At 33.1% G+C, this 17,156-nt stretch overlaps 1 protein-coding gene across 1 annotated transcript in view; it reads right to left on the bottom strand.

The window, feature by feature from the left end:
* Nucleotides 1-17,156, bottom strand: part of Pcdh17 (protocadherin 17) — an 85,007-nt gene that overhangs the window by 39,779 nt on the left and 28,072 nt on the right. Inside the window, exons 2-3 of the mRNA XM_027394034.2 lie at nt 13,231-13,289; nt 12,925-13,097 (exon numbers count right to left, since the gene is read on the bottom strand). Coding sequence (XP_027249835.1) covers nt 12,925-13,097; nt 13,231-13,289 — 232 coding nt within the window. The remainder of the gene's footprint in view (nt 1-12,924; nt 13,098-13,230; nt 13,290-17,156) is intronic.

Below are 17,156 nucleotides of genomic sequence, written 5' to 3'. Positions count from 1 at the left end.
CTATATGTACATGGTATACTGCATCAATAGTATTTATAACAAATAAATGAACACTCCAATATGGCTACCAAAATTCTGGTTATTTCATTGTAAACATGTCTTCTGTGTCTAGTAGTAGGAAGTCCTAATTCCGAAGACTGTAACATATTTACCAGATACTTACTGATGAGGGTTTTCTATTGTGTTGGCTATTCAGATGAGTTTTCTCTTGCTGATTCGTCTACTCTTTTCAGTATCAGTTTGATAAACTCTTCTTTGGAATGTGTCAACTTTCTACTTGCTTTTTCTGTATATAATTTATAGTATATATTGTATATATGTTTTGTATACAATTCCTATAAGTTACTTTACCGACACTAAAAGGCAAAATAATTCATTATATTCTGAGGATGTCCAGTCCTCAGACTTTAATGTTAGTTAAAGGCAAGCACATACGTCAGTGAAATATATAATAGATTGTGAACATTTTTATATTCTCATTTATCTTAGCCATTCCTATGGCATCACTGATGTTCTATGTTTATTATTTTTGCCAAACAACACTATTCAATTGCCTGACAAACTCATTAACACTGTCTCAAAACATGACCATCTCTCTGATTCTTGGGGAAATGGTTAGTACATTATGTCTTTACTTTCTTATTTCTGTTTATTGTTTAATATTGTTGCTTCTTTTGTTTCATTTTTTGAGATCATATATGTGGCCCACGTTGGGACTTGAGATGCAAATCCCACTGCTTCAGTCTCCCAGTTCCTGAGTTTATTATTTATAAAAATTTATTTATACAACAGATATGTGAGTAGTTTATTAGTCTTAATATTACTACTAATGACAGAACCTGAAATATTTTTAAAACAAATGTTACTTATTACCCTCCAATTAGAAGTATCATCCATGAAAATCTAAGAGGTTTTCTACCTGTGAAGACAGTTCATACAAACAGAGGAACAAGCAAAAACTGGAGACTTGAAACTTTGTGCTTTGTATTAAACAAATAAATGTAATAGTAATAATGATAATGGAGATGATTTTAATGACCAGAGTTAAATCAGATGACTACAGCTGATATGAAAATAAACTCCATAAATCTGCACATATTGGCAGAAAGAAATCAGTTGAAATTCTTTTTAAAGTGTTATAGCCCATTTTTCACTTAAAATCACTACTCTTATTGACTTACAAATGTGCCTTTCATGTTATTATTGAAAATGGTAAATAAGTAACTAGGAAAAAAAGAAAGTATGATGTCCTCATATCATAGAAGAACTTAAGCTCTGCTAAGGGCAATGACCTAAGCCAGGCTCCCTTGTCCTTGGAATTTTAGTGTGCAAAGTACCTTTGCAGCCACATCTGCAGGGCAGTTGTGGTTTATGGTTTAAAGGTAGTTTGTGAAATAGTTCACAGGAGATTCTCCATATACATGTTCTGTTTTGATTTTTTTTCCTTTTCAATTACTTGTTATTATTGGACTATGATGTCTGATAAAGTTTAAAATGTTATGCACTTACTATCCTTTAAAAGTTTCATTAAAACTGTATTTAAGTGCTTAGTTGGACATAGCGGTATATGCTTTTTTAAAGCCTAGAAGTAGCCGGGCATTGGTGGCACACGCCTTTAATCCCAGCACTTGGGAGGCAGAGGCAGGTGGATCTCTGTGAGTTCGAGGCCAGCATGATTCCAGAGCGAGTGCCAGGATAGGTTCCAAAGCTACACAGAGAAACCCTGTCTTGAAAAACAAAACAAAACGAAACAAACGAACAAACAAAAGCCCAGAAGTAGAAGCAGGTGGGTCTTTTTCAGTCCTAGGCTAGCCTGGTTTACATATATATGAAAATACAGGTAAGAGAATAGAATCTTGGTATCCTTGAAGACTATGGATCTTGTGGATTGATTATAACCATATCATCTACATAAATTCTATAGCATTATGTGCTATGTTAATTTATAGAAATACTATTTACACTTTATAAGGTAAACCCTGAGCAAAATTAACACAAAACCTCATGAAACCACCTTAAAAATCTGATTGAAGTTTCCTTAAGATTCAATCTACTTTATGTTATGTTCTTAGCAGTATTAAGTAATAGTTATATGCCTCATGAAATTGTTCTGTATAATACGTTAAAGTTCTCCAGAGATTTTCTTGACACAGCTTTTACTTCTTTAAGTAATGTTAATATATAGGAGTAAAAGTTCAGCTCTCTATATAAAGAGACCTGTGTAGTACACAATAAACAAGCAAAACAATTAAAATTAGGAAGGAAATGACTCAGGACCCAGACCAAAATAATAGCACCAGTGTCTTCCTCCTGTATAAATTTCAAACCTCAAAGAAAAGAAAATCCAGAGGAGACAAATCAATTTCCATAAAGTATATATCTTGTTTTAAAAAGTAATTTCAGTGTGTGTGCTATTGCAACTGATGTGCAATTACTACCTGCTTTACTCTAAATGTTCCTACAGCTAAATATTTGATGGTCAATATTGTCTTACCAGAGAGAGATGTTGATCTTATTAAAACTATTACAAAGTAATAGATTGTTTCTCCTTTATTGAGTCCATTGCTGATCTTAATTGTATAGTCTACTATGGTTTCACAGGACAATGTCTATAATAATTCCTGTGGGGAAGACGATTTTTTATTATACTGACACTACAGTGCTCACATTATAACAGATTATGAAGAATTTAAGGATGAAAAGGCTATGCATGTATCATACAAACTCACTACAAGTGTATATATTACTTATACCCAATTTAAAAATAAAAACACTCCTGAGATGAAAACTGACTTGAGCTGACTAGAATTATTACTTATTCATCTCATGTAGTGTGAATATTTGAACTTTTCACTACAAACAACTGTATTTGAGTTGGAATGTTGCCACAAGTTGTGGTCTCAATGTTTAGTAATATGTAGAGGAAACATATCATTTTCACAGCTATGAAAATTTCTTATCTCCAAAAACTATCTTATTCTAGGAATTATAAGATATATCACTATATCATGACAAGTGATGATGGTGCATGCCTTTAATCCCAGCACTCAGGAGGCAGAGGCAGCCATGTGAGTTCAATACCATCCTGGTCTACAAGAGCTAGTTCCAGGACAGCCTCCAAAGCCACAGAGAAACCCTGTCTCGAAAAACCAAATATATATATATATATATATATATATATATATTATATATATCATGATATCAGCTTTTAAAATTTTCTAAGATAGGAGACTGAAAACATGAAAGGCAAATGATTTTGCATGCTGGTACAACATACTTGATTTGAAGCATCAAAGTTTCCAACTTTTTATCTTTTACCGAGCATAATATAATAGCCCACCTGTTTTGACAGATGAGTGCCTCTTCGAAGACTATTTTGTAATTTCCTAATTATTTCTGGGTTGTCACATATCTGAATGTCATTTATATAACAGATGTTTTGTGAAGTAGAGTGAAATAAGGTCATCTCTGCCTTAGACATTGTAGGGAAAATCTAGAATCACCTATTATGAACAGCATTTTCTTTTACCTCCACATCCATCTTGCCAAATTTGTCTCTTCTTTCTCTCAGTTAAAAACAGGGTTTTTTTGAAACCCTATTATGTTTCAGTGAAAATTTTTACTCTATTACAGGGCTTCATATATGTCCTCCTGATTAGAGCTCTTACATCATTAAATACATTTTCAGTCACTCCTAATAATCAAACTATTTTCCACAGTGGGATTTTCTTTCCTGTTTCTTTTCCATATTCACTGTGCTTCCCCACCACCCTGACCTCCCTTGCCTAATATTTGCTGTCTTTGCAAACAGGCAGACATTCTATCTCTGATTTCTGGCCAGTTTCATGGCACAAACTTCTGAAGCATCTCTTTATTTAGTAGTTTGTTTATTTACTTATTTTTAAAATTTTGTCATGTTGTTGTTATGGAAATCAAATGTGGCCTATCACTTTTCAGAGGAAAGCTGCTCTTTGAGCCTCATTTTGCAGGAGTTTCCTAGTGTCTTACATTGTTTCTTCCTCACTATTTTTAGTCACTAGGACAATGTAGCTTCCTATCCACCCACCCCCCTTCCTTAGTGACCTTTTACTTCCTGTTGTGACTGATAATTCCTTCTTCCTGGCCATTCTCCTTTAAATACATCAAACTGTTCATTATCCTTCAAGGTTGGATGTACCTTGCATACCCAATGACTGTTTATGTTACTTATAGAGTTTATATTACCTCTTAGAGTAAAAGTCATATTCCTCTATTAAGTTTTAGCCCAAATGTTATCATGTTTGAATTATATTAAACAGTTGTTAGTGTTGTGTACTCCCATATTGCAAGCTTTAAAATTGTCAATTTGCAATCCTTATTTGTTGCATTCTGTTAAGTATTGAATTGTCTGTTCTCATCATTAGACTAGAGGTTTCACAATGTCAGAGAATTCACATAGAAATAAGTTTCTGTGCGAGCTGGAGTACTTACTTGTTTCATTCCCTCGGTTCTTACTGTTTTGAACAGTGAGTGACACAAACCAGAAACTCATTAAATTCTACACAAGAAGAGAGCATAGCAACTAGAGTAGTTCTGGATGTATAGTGGACACAACAAACAGATGTGCTAAATGGAGTATCTCAATGATTTCCCTTTCTTCAAAAGAGAGCATAATCAGTGCCCATTAGGCCAGGGATGCTAAGTCACACATTTCAAACTGGGCTCAGATTTAGTTTGTGAGCCGTAAAATACAACCATAGCAGTATCATTTTGTTTTAGAACAAAACAGCATTGTCTAACTCATGCATTGATTTAACTTGACTACAGATTATATTTAATTGTCAAATTCTGAAAACTCTAGGCTATAGTTAAATAATCTGAGTAGATGTCCTCAGATGTTGGAGTCACTCAGAACACATGTAATCATTCCCTTACCTAGGAAAATGATTATTGGATTCTGTCTTCTCAAATTTAAAATATTGACTTCTGTGGATCCTAATCTTGTCTATGTTTCTTTTCCAAACAAATTCTTATCAAGCTAACTGGGTTTAAGTATAAGCTATACAAATGATTTCCTGTTTATATATCTCGACCTCTCTGATTACCAAATGAAATTCTTAGATGCTTTCACTGGTAATTCCATGTCAGTGTATCAAATGTTTCTAAACCAACATGTCCCATATAAGTATTTTCCCGGTAAATTCACCCGTTCTTCACCACTTTATCAACCTGAATCATTGCCTACTGGGTTGCAGACATCATACTCATAAACTTACAAAATTTACAAGTTTAAACTACCTTCCTGATATAGAGAGGTTGTCTATAATGTCTGAAAGTTTTGTTTATTTATGTTTATGCAGCACTGTTGAAACTCTGAATGATAGTCTCATCTAATTATTATTTACTCGTTTATGTTAAAATAAGCATTGATACTTTGGAGAAAATTAACACAGAAATATTTGCTGTATAGAGCTTTTAGGTCACAAGAATTAAACAATAATTTGTTATGGCTCTAATGCAAGCACAAAAATCTTTCTCTGTGTTCACTCTTTCTACCTCTTCACTGCCAGAACTGTCTTTTCCCTTCCATCCTAACTGTATTCCTGTCTCCCAAGACATCACCAGAAAAAAGTCTCTCTAAAATGAAGATTTGAACTGTTACCTCTCGATGATCCAGCAATCCTCACCATCACGTGTCACTTTGCTGGGCTTTCAGCCACCTCCCCAGTCTCACATCTGCCGTTCCTACTCACACTTCCCTACCCACCTGCTCCTAAAAGCAACTTTTCACACATTGCTTGATTTCATCTGTGCTTCTGAGAGTGTCCTGTCACCTCCCTTCCTGCAACTTCACTCTGCCAGGTTAACAGAAGGATTTGCTCAGATGTCTTCCTCTCCAGAAATCTTCAGGGTCTTTAATCTGGACTGGGTTTTCCTCCAAAAATTACACTATTCATGTGGAAATAAATCACAAATCTTTGATATCATAGCTTACATGCCAAATTCTCTTCAACAATGAAACATTTTGAAGATCTGGGGTGGGCCTTAACACATCTTTGTAGCCATTAACAAAAGTTACGCTTTGTTAACAGAATGAGTGAGCAAACAATTGCATGAAAATTCCTCTACATCCATCATTCCTCTGTGGTCCTATATGTCATGGACCAAAAGTTGAGAAAAGTATAGATATTGTGCACAGTAAGAAATGCACACACTCCGAATGGTTGGTGATAAACAGTACAGAATTATTAGTGACTACATCTAGAATAATGTATTTCATTATCCTTTGGAAGTATCATACAATATATGTTCTAGAATCCAGAATCAAGCTGTAAGAATTCATTACTTAAATCTTCAGATTCATAAGAAATAGAAAGTCCTACAGAGATCTGATGTGCCTATTGGGAACTGAAAGTTCAGTTGTGTGGTAATAAAATGACAGTGTAAAATAGAAAGAAGGCAGCCTGGAAACTTGTAAAACCGAAAGTACAGTCAGCTCTGCTACTTCCTGGTTACTAGAGAATCTGCCTTCTTATAAAATGCAGGGTTCCATGTCACCTTTCAACTAACCTTAATGACTGATAATATCACTTTTACTAAAAATCAGAATACCTCTATACAGGGGTTATATTATCAAAATACAAAATTGGGAGCAGTTTTAGATCTATTAAATTAGCAAAATTATCTTATTTCTACTTAATTGACATATAAGGTAAAATTTATTCTGAATGTTTATATTTTAAAGGCATGCTATTAATTTCAAAAATCATACTGAATATTAGTAAAAGATTGTTTTTTAAAAACACCATGAAAGTAGGTCTTTGAGTTTGCTGAGCTGTTTGAGAAGTGTCATCATTCTAAATCAGTGGATCAGAGAAATAATGGATTAATATTTGCAAGTGGATTGTTTTAGGAAAAGACATTTTTATTCGTATTAAAGGAAGAGATTCACAAAATGACACTGAACTTATCATGAATCATTCTGCTCTTCACAGGAGTGTTTAGAGTAAACCAAAAGTATGAAAGAGTAAAATCTGTCTGTATGGTATCAGCTGCTGGATAGTACAAGCAGATGTCTTCACTGAAGAAAGGGGATCCACTGAAACTTCATTAACCGATCTACAGCACAGCTAGAACTGTAATGCTTACAGTAAGCTGAATGCTTTTTTCTTTTCTTATAAAACAGAAGATCAGGTGAATGCTGAAATCCCTAGAAGGCAGCCAAATAGTGTGGGGCTGCTAATACTGATGTGCTGGAGGATAGGAATGATTTCAGAAAAATCTCACATGAGTTCAAAGTCCTTGCAAGTCTTGAAAAATAATGGAATTTTTAAAATGTCACTTATGTGAATTATGAGAAAGTAATAATGTCTCTGAAATTTTGTTCATGACTTTTCCCTAGCATTAACTATTCAACGTCTCCTTTTCACTCTTCTCATAAGACAATTATTTTCAGTTTCCTCCCTAAGATAAATTTATTGTTAATAAGCTTACAGCACCATTTATTTTGGCATCATAGATTGGCAAAGGGCTCCCAAGAGGATGAATTATGTTCTCATCTCTTATTGCTGTATGGAAGTGGATTTGCTTCTGCACTCATGGGAAGGTTTAGGAAAAAGAAGGGGTCTCACTGTGAGTCAGAACTACAGAAACCATAATACAGATCAGAACATGTAACATTCTAGAATGCAGGATTGTTCACCTGACTGAAATGCCTCAACAGAGAGAATTTTGAAAGTAGATCGATTATGGGTTCCACTCCTAACCCTCTGGTTCAATAATCTAACCAAATCTGAGTTAGGAATCTGTGCTTGCCTAGGTGAGGAAGAGCCTAAACTCCATCTCTTATTTCCACACAGCTTCCCACACTAGCCCTCTATGGTAAAGGACAAGTTGTTAATGTCTTCCTAAATTGTCTTCTTCTCAGGTATAATTAACAACACAGTGGAAATACAGGCATATTCTGGAAATTAGGGTAGGTGATTTGTTAGGATGTGGAACAGTCTCCAGGGAAATCATAAAAAAAAATGTTACTTAATATAGCCTAAGTGTACTTTGATTATAGAGCCCACAAGGAAAATTCAAATACTACCTGAAACAGATGACAAACACTAACTTTAGTTTCTGAAGATTTTAGAATATTCTTTAGGAAGAGGAAAGTCAATTATTGAAATAATTTAGCTTGGCCAATTGAACTAATTTTATCAAATGAAGGCATTTGACATTGTTAATCTTGTGAAATGTTAATAATTGAAATTTGTTCAAGTATTCTATTGTGACATCTACCTTAATACACTGCAGTATAAGAAGACAAGTTCCCTATAAGTAGAGGACGGTTAGGATACCCATTTATCTTAGGACAAACTTGCAGAAATGACTTCTAAAATGATCTGTGAGGATAAATGTCAACCTAACAGCACCCAGGAAGCAGAAGAGTTATTGGAAACCTGGCACAGCTGAATGGACTCCTAATAACTAGGCTGTAGATTCCGTGATGTGGACCTTGCCACCTCTGGTGCAGGCTGCAATACAGTTGCAAAAAAAAAAAAGAAAAATTCTATTCTGCTAGCTTCTACTGACTTGGCATCAGTGAGTCCTGAAAAGATCACAAGTACTGTTTATCTTTGGAAAATTCAAAATTTACATTAGGCAAGCAAGTGACCCGCAAGGGTTTATAAAGACATCCATTTTCTGTTTAGGAATCTAACAAAATGACTCTATTTTAGGTAGTGTTTATAAATTGTTTGCAATGATAGATAACATTATTGTTAATATTGAAGTCATTTGTAGGATGTCTAATGGATGGAAATCCAAAAGTAAAATACTTCTTTAAAGAAGTTAAAGTTCTGGAGCATAATTTTAAATTTCCTTCAAAAGCTCTTGAAAGAAATTTATTTTTAATAAAACCATATGTGTTCATCTTTAGAAAAAACAGCATTATATTTATTTTACTGGCATTTGATGTAAGTCACTTTTATTATAAAATATTAATCAATGAAAGGAAAATAATGTCTTGTAAAATTTCTTGCCATTTTTCATAAAAGTGGTTTATTGAAACATAAAAATATTTAGTTTGCTCACTAAATAGATGTGCTATTAAGCTTGTACTAGCTTGTTTTGTATGGCTATCTAATTATTTATTGGTCTATCATCTGTTTATGCATTCATACATTTATGTACCTATATTATTTGATAAAGGTTGAAAGGGGCACATTGAAAATATACTTCACAAATGCAGAATGAGGGTACAAAATTCAGTCAAAATAAAAAGAACCTAAGTACATTCTTTAAGAATTTTTTAACACAGTAAAAGGAACTAAAATAGCTTATTTCTCCTGGAAGTTTTATTAACATAAAATCCTTAAAGCTATCGTCAGCTGCAGTACAGTACATCACACCTTCAATTAGCTGCTGAATCCTTTCAAGTATTCTTTGCTAAAATAATGGGCAATGCATACAAGTGTTCTGTATTTGGTATTATTAAGCTGATGGCAGCAAAAATACAAACCTACCTGGAGCAGAACAAATGGATGAAAAAAAAAAAACAACTCCACCAACGTGGAGGGAAAAGTTGCATTTAAATTAATAAAGGAAAATCTCAAGATATCTAAGTCATCTTCTCCAAACCAATATCATTCTCATTGAAAGTATGAAGAATGCTTTTGGAATTGCTGTTCATTTATGAGTTTGAAATGTTATAATAAAGAAATAAAACATTATTTTTTTCTAAAGAGACATCTTTTAAACAGGAAAATAATCCAAAGGAAATGACACAAAAAATTAAAATACAATATGGTGCTGATTTTTAACTCAAATCACATAAATATTGCCACAAAATTTCCAAGGCAAATAAGTTTTTATTTAATTTATATTCTAGCTTTCTTTGGAAATTGTTGGGTGTACTAGAAATTAGGATTTAATATTTGAACTCTACATGAGATCATTATTTGGACATGGCTGTCATCATCAGTAAAGAAAGTTGTCTTCTACACGTGTTCACTGAAGTATTTGTGGCACTGCCTGTCATGATGCTTTTCAAACAAATTAGCAGAATATATTTACCAAGAAAATAGTAATATACTTGCTCAATACATTTCCAATTTCTTCTGAGTAAACTGCTCATCATGTAAATTGTCTGAAACCCAGATTAAAAGGTAGGCTCTGAGAGCATATTTTTGATGTCCTGTACTGTTTTTCTTCAAGCACTGCCTTCACTGTTTACAACTGGCACACATTAAAAGTACATATGTCCATTAAATGTGAGAGTGATTTCTATTTGAAATGCTAAAAAATTAAATTGATAAGATTAAATAGATAGTACTTAACTACGTAAAGTGGGTGACTCATACTCAATCAGTGAATACCAGGTACTTTGATTTCCTTACTTGCCTCAGCTGACATCAAGTTAGGTACTCACTTACTTATTCATGATGGCTTGATATCTCACCAAAGCAACCAACATGAATCAAAATGGCCACAGGAACAAATTCTCCCATTTCACGACAAAGTTTTATAGAAAATGCACATGTTGCTCATATATATTCCTACTATTAAATTTTAGCCTCTTAAACAAGTTAATAAATTCTACTAAACTTTACTTTCTCATATCAGATAAAAGGAGAATATTTTAGATGTTTCAGGTTAAATTGGTTAATGTTGTAATAAAGTTTCCATTGTTTATATTTAGTGTTAAGAACCTAGCAAATTCTAATTCTATTCTCTGAATCCATATGGCCAGAAAGAAAAACAGACATTAATGTGCATAAGAAAGACAGACAGACAGATAAGGTAGATTGAGATGAGAGGGATGAGAAAAGGAGAGCAGAATCAAGTATACTGGTTAAATATAAGGATTTGAAGGCAGCACTCAGTGCCATTCATTATGATGTTTCTAAACATTCATCATTTCTTCCTTACACAGTAAAATAGATTTATTATGGAAGTAATAAATAAAAGAAGTAAATGGATTTATGAGTAAAGGAAATGTATAGCTAATCTTATTATTTTAAAAAAATGGAAGTCAGTGTTCTCTCCTAAATAAATCATAGCTAAGTCTATCTTTCAGTTTCACAAGAATCTTGCTGTGTATTTCATAGCAATGTATACAAATGATTAACTTTACAAGAGACATTACACTTGGCAACCTCACTCTTGTATTAGCAATTACTTCATTAGTGATAGTAATTGAAATATATGATTACTTGGACCTTCTTTCAAGAACGAAAGTCACTTTCCTAAGACATTATCTTTTGATATAGAAGATAAGGACATAGTATTTTACTATAATTTATACTTTCAGGCATACTTAGATAGACATTTCTTTTTCTACAGGAGAAACTTTACCAAATACGCTACTGTTATGGTTTAGTGGCTAGAGCAGAATCAGAGTTAATCTTTGCAATGGTTGCTGGGGTTTTTGTTATGCTTAGTATTTTAAAATGCCTTACAAAGATGCCACAACCTATTAAAAACTTCATCTACTGTGTATCCCCTTACAAATTATATTTACTGTGTTATCTTTTGGTCTCCTAATTTATCACAAACCCAAAATGGGACAGTTTTGTGCTATGCTCTCATATAATGAAATCCAGTAGTAAAATGTACCTAAAAGGTTTATATAAATTATAGAGCCACAGCCGACTATAACCAGGTAGGGCTCCTCACGTAATTATCCAAGGCTTTAGGAAGTATACATACTAAAGAAGTATTCTATTTGCTTCTGCTAAGAATAAGTTTTAAGAAAGAGTAGTTTCACCACCCACCATGCTGTTATGGTAAATACCTAAATGTAGCCATTCGTCTAAAGCTTATTATTTAAACAAGCATTTACATGAGGCCATCCTGAAATACAATAATATTTTGGAGTGAACAAATATTCATTGTTCTATGCTGATTATACATTTCCTTTTGTTTTGAATGTATCTAAATAAGTAGGCATAGATATTTGATATGTACATGATTGAAATGTTTATACCGAAGTTTCATTATGATTTGAAAAATTCCTAAAATAACTCTGCAATGAAGACAAAATCTTATTTGGAAGAACCATTAATAAGTGACCTAGAAGCTGCATGACCTTAAGTTAAAGTGTGGTCTCTCACAAGAAGGAACTACAAGAGTTTTAATCTTAAACATACATAAAATATTGTCAATAACCTGAACACTAAAATGCAAGTAATCTTATTAGCATATCTTTATTTATAAAGTTTGATTCATGTGACATATCTTTTCATCTTATTTAAAACATCAATAAAATCTCTTCATTGTCTTACACAGGAGCATATCTTAGTTTTCTGTGAAGGAATCATTAAAAAATATCTCATAGTGACTGAAATAACTAAAACATCATAATTAGTATGAAGTTATACCAAATATTCTGAAAATAATACCTTATATTTCTTCTTCATCTATATCAGTGTAAACCAGTTTATGTTTATTTGCTATCTATGAGAACATAAAGATGTAAATCCAGAGCAACCGAGTCTCTCTCAGTTATTATTGCATTCTTGAAAATCTATTTTGAAATTACAATCAAAGCTAAAAATAAAACAACATGGATAAGAAATATAAAATCTGTATCATGTTTTTTCATCTAAAATTGCTTTCCAATTTTAGTAATATAAATGATAGCATAATGTTCCTAAATTTTAAGCTGATGCATGCCAAATTTTCCTTGTTAATCAAATCCAAACTAGGCAAGGTTAGGAAACATCCATAAACTCACAACCTAGTGTGAAGAGTTAAACTCCCCTTTAAGAAGCTCCAAAGGCACTATCCATTGTTGCTGTGATAAGGAAAAGCTTTGTTGTCTAGGATCACTGTTGGTTTTCTCTGATACATTATCAGCGCTCTAGTCCCCTGTGATAAACAGCATTGCTAGGGCTGATAGGTTTATGCAAATGACTTAAGCTTTATACTTGTTAAGCACTGAAAGACATCACTCACCTTGTTCAAGTGGTTGACTTTTAGCTGAAGTAGTTTTCATCTTGAGTGCCTCCCTAACAGACATGTCACAGCAGGAGCCTTTGTTAGTGTCTTGGTCACTGTCAGCCTGATCACTGTCCCCGTGCCCACTGTCTCTCAGGCTGGCTCTTTCTGGGTCCTTAAACGTGGAGCTACTGAAATACATATAAAGAAAAAGAGGAGAAAGTGTTGTCTCTACCAGTTTAAACCTGGAGTGTAGACTCTTGCAAAGCAATTTTGACATGAATGCAAATGGGGAAGCCGAGAAAGTTATTTAATAGGCCTTACCTTTGAACAAACTGCTGCCTGCTGCCCATGTAATTGGGCTCTGCGGGAAAATTGTCTGTCTGTGAACGAGAAGGAAAAAAATACGTATAGTTGTACACTGGACAAATCTCCTGCAGAGCAACAAGATTTCCTAGTGGAAAAATGATTAATAATTCAAAAATTCCCTTAATCTTCAGATTTGTACATTTTAATTAAATTGGAAATTGCTGACATGTAATTATGTACTCAGAACAATTAAATGACTCCGGTCCACAAATTACCTGTTAAAGTAAACAATGAACCTGCCATAACTGGCATTATCCATTAGTACCAGGATGGATAACACTATCTGTGTTGTTTCATTACACAGATATTAAGATTGAATATTTGTGGGAGGAGTAGGAAAATGACCTAATTTCTCCATATTAAAAGTATGCATTATTTAATAACACTCATTTTTATACATAGTTGCATCATCTGCTGGAATTGTCTGCCCTTCCTGATGTAATATCATATAAAGTCATCTACTCCATTAAAAGATAGATGGCCTTTCCTGAAACTGTTACTAGGAACAGATACAAGCATGCCATGAATGGTTGAATTCATTTCTAGTTCACTCTTAATTACATCTCAAGTACAAAAGCTATATCCAAACAATCCACTGGCAATGGATATCCCTTTCTGAGTCTTTAAGACAGAGTGAAATGAGAAAATTTTAAAGTTACTTAAGTATTAAGAGTAAAGACATTGAGAAGCCTGTCTTGTCGTTTTTTACTGCTTTCAAACTGACATGGAGATCTGCCAACAAGGACTGAATTCTCCTTGTATCTTGGAACAGAGTCTTTTGGGAGAAATAGACTGGATCTTTCATAGATTTCCCTATACTGTACATTCACACACGTTACTTCTTCGTGCAGCTGACTCGGTGACAATGCTTCCCCTGTTTTCTGCATTCCTTCATATCACACAGTTATGTGCTGGAGCAGCTATGGGTTAGTACAAGACCATCCAGCATACAAGTATCAGACATGCGGAGCATGCAACCCGTGAAACAAGAGGGCCAAGGTAAGGCTTAGTGCAGTGAAATATGTGCTTTCTTTATAAATAAGGCTATTTGAAAAGGCAGGGGGTTTTGTTTATCTTTGTTTTGTTTTTACTTTCTGTGTAGCAATTGAATTTATTTGCCTTTGGGAAGTGCTACTTGGAAAACTAAAAAGGGTTGAAGAAAATTGATGAAAATATTACACAACTTTGCTTGCCTATAAATCTGAGATTACAAAAATACATTCACAGATTTCTTAATCTGTGATCATCTTATTTTGTAGACACGATTACCTTTATCAAGCTACATGGGAGATTAGGTGAATTGTGTGGATTCATGCTTCAGCCCAACAGTACTTAGCGAACAGTTAGAGGCCTGTAGTTTTCATCATGTGCCTGAATCTGGATTCAGTGGAGTATCTTCTTTTTAGCTTCATAATGACAAACTAACAACTTCAACAAAAACTTTGTCTCTCAGCAAAAAAAAAATATGGCTAAACTCTATACATGACATAATGTTTACACATGTACTGGCTAATTATAATAGTATCTACAAACTTGGGAATACTACAAACTTTACAAAATATATTTTGTCATTTAAGATTGTGGACATTTGTATCCAATTCATGATCACTACCAGGGGAAAAAAGCCAAATATAATTATTTCATAAGGCTTTTGAACAACAGAGTCCAGTATGTTACGAATAAAGTAAGAAAGTAAAGTGAAATTGAAAGTTAGTTAGAAAATTTTGGTGTCACTATAAATAGTATTATGACTCCAATGGCTTCAATTGGGTGAAGCTTCTTAAGTATGATCCTGTTCAGTGATACATAAGGATAAAGATCGAGGAAACTTTTCACTCTCATCCTAAGTCAATTTCTGAAAACACATGCATGTTAGTAAAGTACATTCTCCCTAGATAAAGATTATAAAAGATTGTGTGTTCATGATGCATGCATGAATACGTGTGAATGCAACACATCAGTACTGCTACCAACACTTGTTTAGAGGAAGTTAGAGAAACAAAAGGAAGGGAGAGAAAAAGTGATTTAGTGAGAGAAAGAACAAGAAGAAGAAAAAAGCCGAAGGGACAAGTCAGAGAAACTACACAGAACAGAAAAACAGAAACGGAAGTATCTATGAAGGAGGCAAAAGATAGAGGGAGTGAAAGAAACACAAGGCAGAGAATTCATGGCTTATGATCCCAGCACTTTAAAAACTGCAAACACAGAAGCTTCTAATTTTATCAGTAATAAGTGTCAATGTTTATGAATATTGTCTAGGTACTCATTAAAGTAACTTGGAAAGCAAGTGACTGTATTAACTATCAGTTCCTGTGTAGTTAGCACAGAGCAACTTTGGATTTTTGCAAATATACAACTAATTCATTCTTTAAAAAATCTCAAAAATTCTTTATATATATATATATATATATATATATATATATATATATATATATGTATTCATTCTCAGGGGTATCTGAAAATTCATTTAACATTTTATGACTCGGAAATAGCATTATTTTCCTGTAAAAGAAAAGTAAAAGGAATTCAGAAGGATCAGCATCATTTATTAAATGTAGATAGAGACTCTCTTCCAAATAATGTATAGGACTGTACTTTAAAAATCGAGTTCTGGTTTGTACAGGGATGAGTCTTAAGTTTCAACTTGGAAGAGCACAAAAGTGAGCTCAGACCTTTACAACTCTTTAGCTTTCTGCAGAGTCAGTCATTATTTTCTCATAACAAAGCAGATCTAAACAATGAAAAACTGAATGTTACTTGCTCTTTTTGTTTTGGTATGGTAATTTTATTTTTTGTGATAAAAAAATTATTTTGTTACTTTTGAGATAAGCAAACAAATCAATACACAAAGCAATCAAACACTTAAGTTTTGCAGAACATAAAATTCTTTCTTGATTATTTACCTTCATTTCTCCACCAGTACTTACTAAAGTACATGGCATTAACAATTCATGTTCACACAAGTATTTGTGTCAGCTACAATAAATAATAAGCTATTTCTATGCTGTACCACCTTCTGAGACACGCTTATCCTACTTGAATTATTAAGCACAAATCCTAAATTAAAAATAAAACAAGTAATTGAGAAAGCCTAAAAGTGTGCACAGTAAGACCTAATCATGAAATGAGCAACATATTATGTGAAAGAAAATATGCTATGTCATTTTCATACACCTTAGATGTGAACATAAAGTAGATCATAAAAGCAGGAGGAAAGCTTTTATTAGAATAGAATAAATGGAAATTATGACCATCTAATATATTAGGAAAATAATATTAAACTTATGAATACATAGTTTAACAAATATATAACTATATAATAATTAAAATTAATGTCTGAAATTATCAATATATTGTAATAAAAATAGCAAATATATTATATGTTGTATTATTATTAACATGGATTTAATATACAAATATATTATGTCCTTTTTAGACACAAACATATAAAATGGTGAGAGTTTGGAAGTTTTTCTCCCAGGCAAGGAGGTCCATTCTCACATCTCCTGGTTATCCCTTAATTCAAAGTCCTACCAAATTCACGAAGGCACATGACATAAATAAAGGATATACAAATTGGAAATGGATAAAATATTTGCAGGCAATGTCATTAGATATATATGCTATATTTATGTTTAGTTAAAAGAGGGTAAAGCATTAGACAAACTAAACTTCTCTAATGGATTATTCACAACTAAAATGTAAATAATATATTTTAGCACCCTATGATATTAATTAAAGAAATACACATTTAAAGTACTTGTGTGATATATATGTGGAGTACTGAAAAGTGATAGCATGAATTCGAGTTATAAATGGGCAGATGAGCATATATCTGCACCTGGAACCCTCCTCATTTATTTATTTTATTTTAGGTATAT

Source organism: Cricetulus griseus, assembly GCF_003668045.3.
Source record: "Cricetulus griseus strain 17A/GY chromosome 1 unlocalized genomic scaffold, alternate assembly CriGri-PICRH-1.0 chr1_1, whole genome shotgun sequence".
NCBI lineage: Eukaryota > Metazoa > Chordata > Mammalia > Rodentia > Cricetidae > Cricetulus > Cricetulus griseus.
Note: the sequence above shows the minus strand (reverse complement) of the source record. Positions and strands in the feature narration are given on the sequence as shown.